The sequence below is a fragment of the Manis pentadactyla genome, chromosome 1, assembly GCF_030020395.1.
Source record: "Manis pentadactyla isolate mManPen7 chromosome 1, mManPen7.hap1, whole genome shotgun sequence".
Lineage (NCBI taxonomy): Eukaryota > Metazoa > Chordata > Mammalia > Pholidota > Manidae > Manis > Manis pentadactyla.
The window spans coordinates 155,825,863-155,831,151 of NC_080019.1; the positions used below are offsets into that span (position 1 = coordinate 155,825,863).

General features: G+C 36.4%; 1 protein-coding gene across 1 annotated transcript; it reads left to right on the top strand.

The window, feature by feature from the left end:
* The first annotated feature begins 1,453 nt into the window (after positions 1 to 1,453).
* On the top strand, positions 1,454 to 5,289 carry LOC118927874 (olfactory receptor 5H2-like). The gene is given in 2 exon segments (XM_036916561.2): positions 1,454 to 3,573; positions 3,575 to 5,289. Coding segments are annotated over 2 exon segments (930 nt in total). The 5' UTR covers positions 1,454 to 2,895; the 3' UTR covers positions 3,827 to 5,289.

The following is a 5,289-nucleotide window of genomic DNA, read 5'->3' on the forward strand; positions in this document are numbered from 1 at the left end:
TAACCGTGTTTTATTATCTCTTACAATATCTATAACAACTTTACAAGTATTAGTGAACTAGGACATTAAACTATGTATACTGTGTTTAAGTAACAGTTCATAAAGATTCCTCCATAAGAAATCTTTGCTTTTCTGATTAAAAGATTCATTCTAAGTGAACACACTCACTGATTTAAACTTTTAAATTGTCACTTACATATCAATTCTTCTATCATTTGTCCACTTCCCACAAATATTTGAGTACTTTATACACACATAGAGGGAAATATGCATAACACGCTCCTCTACTTCTCCTTCCAGCATTTTGGCTTAATAAACACCCACATACAACTTGAATCGAGAATTTTCAATTTTTGTGATTTGGGATTGCACAGAAGGATACCCCTTCCAAATAAATATACATTTATAACTGGAATAATCAGCATTGGCCATTTATATTGCCCATGTTTGGCTCTAGTCTTTGGCTCAATTTTATTCTGTTAAAAAAACTGATGGCTAAAAAGTGCTCTAAAGTAAAACAAGCAGAATATCTACAGAAACTCAGGTCTAATCACCCTAATAAAGTAAAGCAACTTTCAAATATGGGAAGAACTTACAGGCAGAGCTAGTATATTTATTAACAACACAACATTTGTAAATCAAAATTTAAAATGAAAATCTCTTGAGTATACAATTCCATGGGAAAATACACTTGGACATCTGACAAAAAGAACAAGATTTCCAATGTTGATAACTTTTAGTGAACACCAGGCTTAAGACTAACATTTACCCTCAAACACTGAACATTTCCCTTTCAGTTGTCTGCAGTCTTTCAGATACATGTATCTGGCTTGTCTTTTCCATGCTTACCCATGTATGTTTATGTTATTCTCTGCATAAATCTCTTCCTCCACCTTGTGAAATTAACACCTGCCCAAATTTCTCTTTTATTTATCCTGTCCCCTTCCTCATTTTGATGCCTTCCTCTCTTTTGAAATATTTTGAAAAGTAGTATACAGCAAAATAATTTATGTTTGTGTACAGGTTCTCAACTGTATAACATAACAGAAATTGCTTTCACTAAAGCCACTAAAAATCTCTTAATGTCCAAGCTCAGTCACATCTGTTCCTTGTCCAACTAGAGCATTTATTTTGGCAATTGGCATTGTAACTAACTGTCCTTATTATGCACCTCTCCTCTCTTTATGTTCTTAACACTCAGCTGTCCAGTTTCCCTCCTACTTCACTGAAATTCTGCTCTGTATTCTTTTCTTGTCTCTCCGTTTTTCACTGCCACCAACCAAGGCTATTGGTGGCATTGTGAAGTAATTTTTTTAGAAGAGCATTTTGCTCTAACATAGAACTGCTGGGGGGATTGGAGGAACAGACTGGAAAAAATGGGCAGCAAGAGAAGCAGCAGGGCAGTCAGTCAACAGCAAAATCATGTCCCAAGATTATTAGCTCTACCAAGTCTGCTGTCATTGCTGCAGACTTGGAATGCCACAGCTCACAATTACATTCCATGGTGTGGGGTCAGGAAGCCTTTGCTGGAGCCTTCATATTGTGCCTTGGCTGCCTGAGCTTCCTAACTTTTCTTTTGTTTTGTACCCTTTTCTCCCTCTCTCCAAATTCTAAATCCAGGGTGGGTGGGTTGATCTGTTAAAACTACATCAAGTCCTCTCACTCAAGGTGCAAGCGGGAGAGGAAAGTCAGTTTCTAGCTTAAGAATGCTTATGGAGTAATTGATGGACTTTGCTTGCCCTCAAGGTGATGTGATAACCCAGAGGATCAGCTTGGCATCTGAAAAATGACATTTATCTTCTATGACCACTTTAATACATTTTTTCAAGCTTCCTTCCTCACCTGAGTTTCCTTTTTTTCATTCTGCACACAGTTTCCAAAGGTTAGGTCATTCATAAGGATGCCTTTAGGTACCCCAATGACCCCTAATTATTTCTATTAAGCTTTAGTAGATTCATATTACAAACATATGAATGTTTAGAGGACACCATCTCCACAAACATCTCGTCCTAGTCCTCAATCATTTTTTGATGAAGATCTATCCAGTCACCAAGTGTCTGCTCTGCCCTTCACTGACTACCCCTTCATTTTCAATATTTTACTAAAGTAGTGACTCTACATTCTGAATTCTTTTGCAACTATCTCCTTGTCCTCCTTATCATGCTCAATGCCATTTATCCATGAACTAGCCACTTGACAGAGATCTGAATCACTTGGGGAGTAATTTTGAAATGCAGGTTAGTAGACTTCATTCTCAACCCAGTTAATCAATTTCCATAATAAAACCTCAGAATCTATATATATTGCACAAAAAGTTCCTCAGACATTTGTGAGTGTAATCTGGTTTGGAAACCACTAAACAAAGGTAACGTCTTCCTAACTAGTATTCCTGACTCCAGTTTCCCCTCCCTGTAGCTTATCCTCTCGACTCCTATATATACCAAATAAAACTTACATGCCACTCCGTCCTCTTAAACTTTTTGTGCATGTTTACCACCTGATAAGTAATGTTCAAGATGCTTCACATGCCATTCAATTCATTTTATCACCCAGGCTCTTCAAGCTTCGTTTCCCTTGACCCTTCATCCATGTCTCACACACAGAATTATCCTATCACACCGAATCTTATTCCCATACATATAGCACATATTTAGAATGTACATTTTTCCAAATCTGTTTATTACTGCACTTTTAAGAAATTTAAATAGTTGTATTTACTTTAGTTCCCCAAAATAGATTCCACCTATTATAGAGTTATTAAACAAAGTAAAGAGGGCATTCTGACCTGCACGGTATTATTTCAACTCTCCTAGCCCATATTTTCACATTACACATTCTTAATGACTTTTGTTTTTCATTTACTCCTTTTCATTTTAGGCAACCTCCAGTGAGGACATGGAAAAGGAAAATGCAACACTGCTGACCGAGTTTATTCTCACTGGACTTACATATCAACCAGAGTGGCAAATACCCCTGTTTCTGCTGTTCTCAGTGATATATCTCTTCACCATTGTGGGGAACCTTGGTCTCATTGTTCTCATATGGAATGATTCTCACCTTCACATTCCCATGTACTTATTCCTTGGGAATTTGGCATTTGTAGATGCTTGGTTATCATCCACAGTGACTCCCAAGATGCTGGTCATCTTCTTTGCCAAGAGTAAGATGATGTCTCTCTCTGAATGCAATATACAATTCTTTTCCTTTGCAATCAGTGTAACCACAGAATGTTTTCTCTTGGCAACAATGGCCTATGATCGCTATGTAGCCATATGCAAACCATTACTTTATCCAGTGATTATGACCAATAGACTATGTATCCGGCTATTAGTCTTATCATTTTTAGGTGGCCTTCTTCATGCCATAATTCATAGTGGTTTCTTACTCAGATTGACCTTCTGCAATTCCATTATAGTACATCACTTTTTCTGTGACATTATACCACTGTTTAGGATTTCTTGTACTGACCCTTCTATTAATATAATGATGGTTTTTATTTTCTCTGGGTCAATACAGGTGTTTACCATTCTGACTGTTCTTATCTCATATAGTCTCGTTCTTTTCACAATCTTAAAAAAAGAAATCTGTGCAGGGTCTAAAGAAAGCCTTCTCCACCTGTGGGGCCCATCTCTTATCTGTCTCTTTGTACTATGGCCCCCTTCTCTTCATGTATGTGCGGCCTGGATCTACACAATCAGATGATCAAGACATGATGGACTCTCTATTTTACACAGTGATAATTCCTTTGTTAAATCCAATTATCTACAGCCTGAGAAACAAGAAAGTCATACACTCACTGACAAAAATGTTAAAGAGAAATGCTTAGATCTCCTACTTGTATCTGTTTTCTTTTTATTAAAGCAACACAAAATTGTGCAGATTAGATGTTGCCATGTGTTGATTAGGGTTCAAAGGTTTGCAGTTATAATTGCCATAGCTTAATGACTTAAAGTTGCAGTATCCAAAATATCTTAAATATGTATGTACATTATCAAATACATAGAATGAATTCTAAGCAAGTGTTCGTTATAATCATACTGTTCATTATGGTCATACTATAATAATTAAGGAAGAAAACAAATATATTACACACTTGTATGTTCTCAATATGGTTCATAAATGCATTAAGTATAATAGTGCAATTCTTCTGAAAAGAATTTGAACATGTAATTTTCAACAGTAATATATATTATGCAGTCTAAAGACTCACATCACACTTAATTCACAGTGCAGGCAGGGTTGTGTTTGAGTGAACAGAGGCAAATCCCAGAAACTCTGCTAGTTATCAAAAGGTGTGGCATTCCACTTTATATGGGACATGGCAAATTTCACTTCTTGTGGGGATTCAACTTGATTATCACATAGAGAAGTAAACAGAAAAGAGAAGGCAAAGAAGAAAAAAAGAGAATGGAGTTAAAACAATGAACGTCAGGGAAAACTGTGAGTGCATGCTCTCAGCCAAATGTGCTCCTAGGGTTGCTTCCCAAAATGAATTACTGAAAGCCTTTTGAACATACCTTCCTCTCAGGTACATGCTTTTTTGTTCACACAGGTCTCCCTACATAGATTAGTATCAGAAAGCTAAGAGATGAAGAATTTGATTGGGATAGCCATAGAAAGGAAAAAGGAAGTGGCAGAATAGGACAGAAATTATCTCAACCTTCCTAAAACATTAATGAAGCTGATAAGAAATAAGTATTACATATAAGGTTATTGGAATGTATTGACCACAAGAGGCTTCAAAATGCCTATTACCAAAGTTCAATAAATGTTAAGATGATATGATAACAGACTGCCAGTGGGTCTCTGGGAAATACACAAAAGTGAGGAAGAGTTTGGAGGTTTTGTGCCCCAAAGTCCTTACGTGTAAGAGTTCATCCCAATGCATACTGTTACTATAATGGGTGAGCCATCTTCAGTTTCACCCTGCCCTTCCTCTCTCACGTATGATTCCATACCCATTCCTATTAACATAATTGAGGCCTTTCTGCTAAAACTACTCTTATCTGTCACTTGCAATAGTCTTGTAACTTCTGCATCCTGCTGATATTCTCTTACTTCTCAAGCTTTGCTCTCAGAATATTCTTCATGAACAGAACTCTGATTAAATAATATCCATCTTTGATAACTTTTAATGGATTGTCAATGATTTCAAGTTACGTGCATATGTGGTATATATATCTAGAATTTTATATATCATTAGGCATCTGTTTATTTGTTTATGGACATGTAGAGAACATGATAAATAAATGCGTCTACATTATACATGTATTACTCTGCATTTGCTAA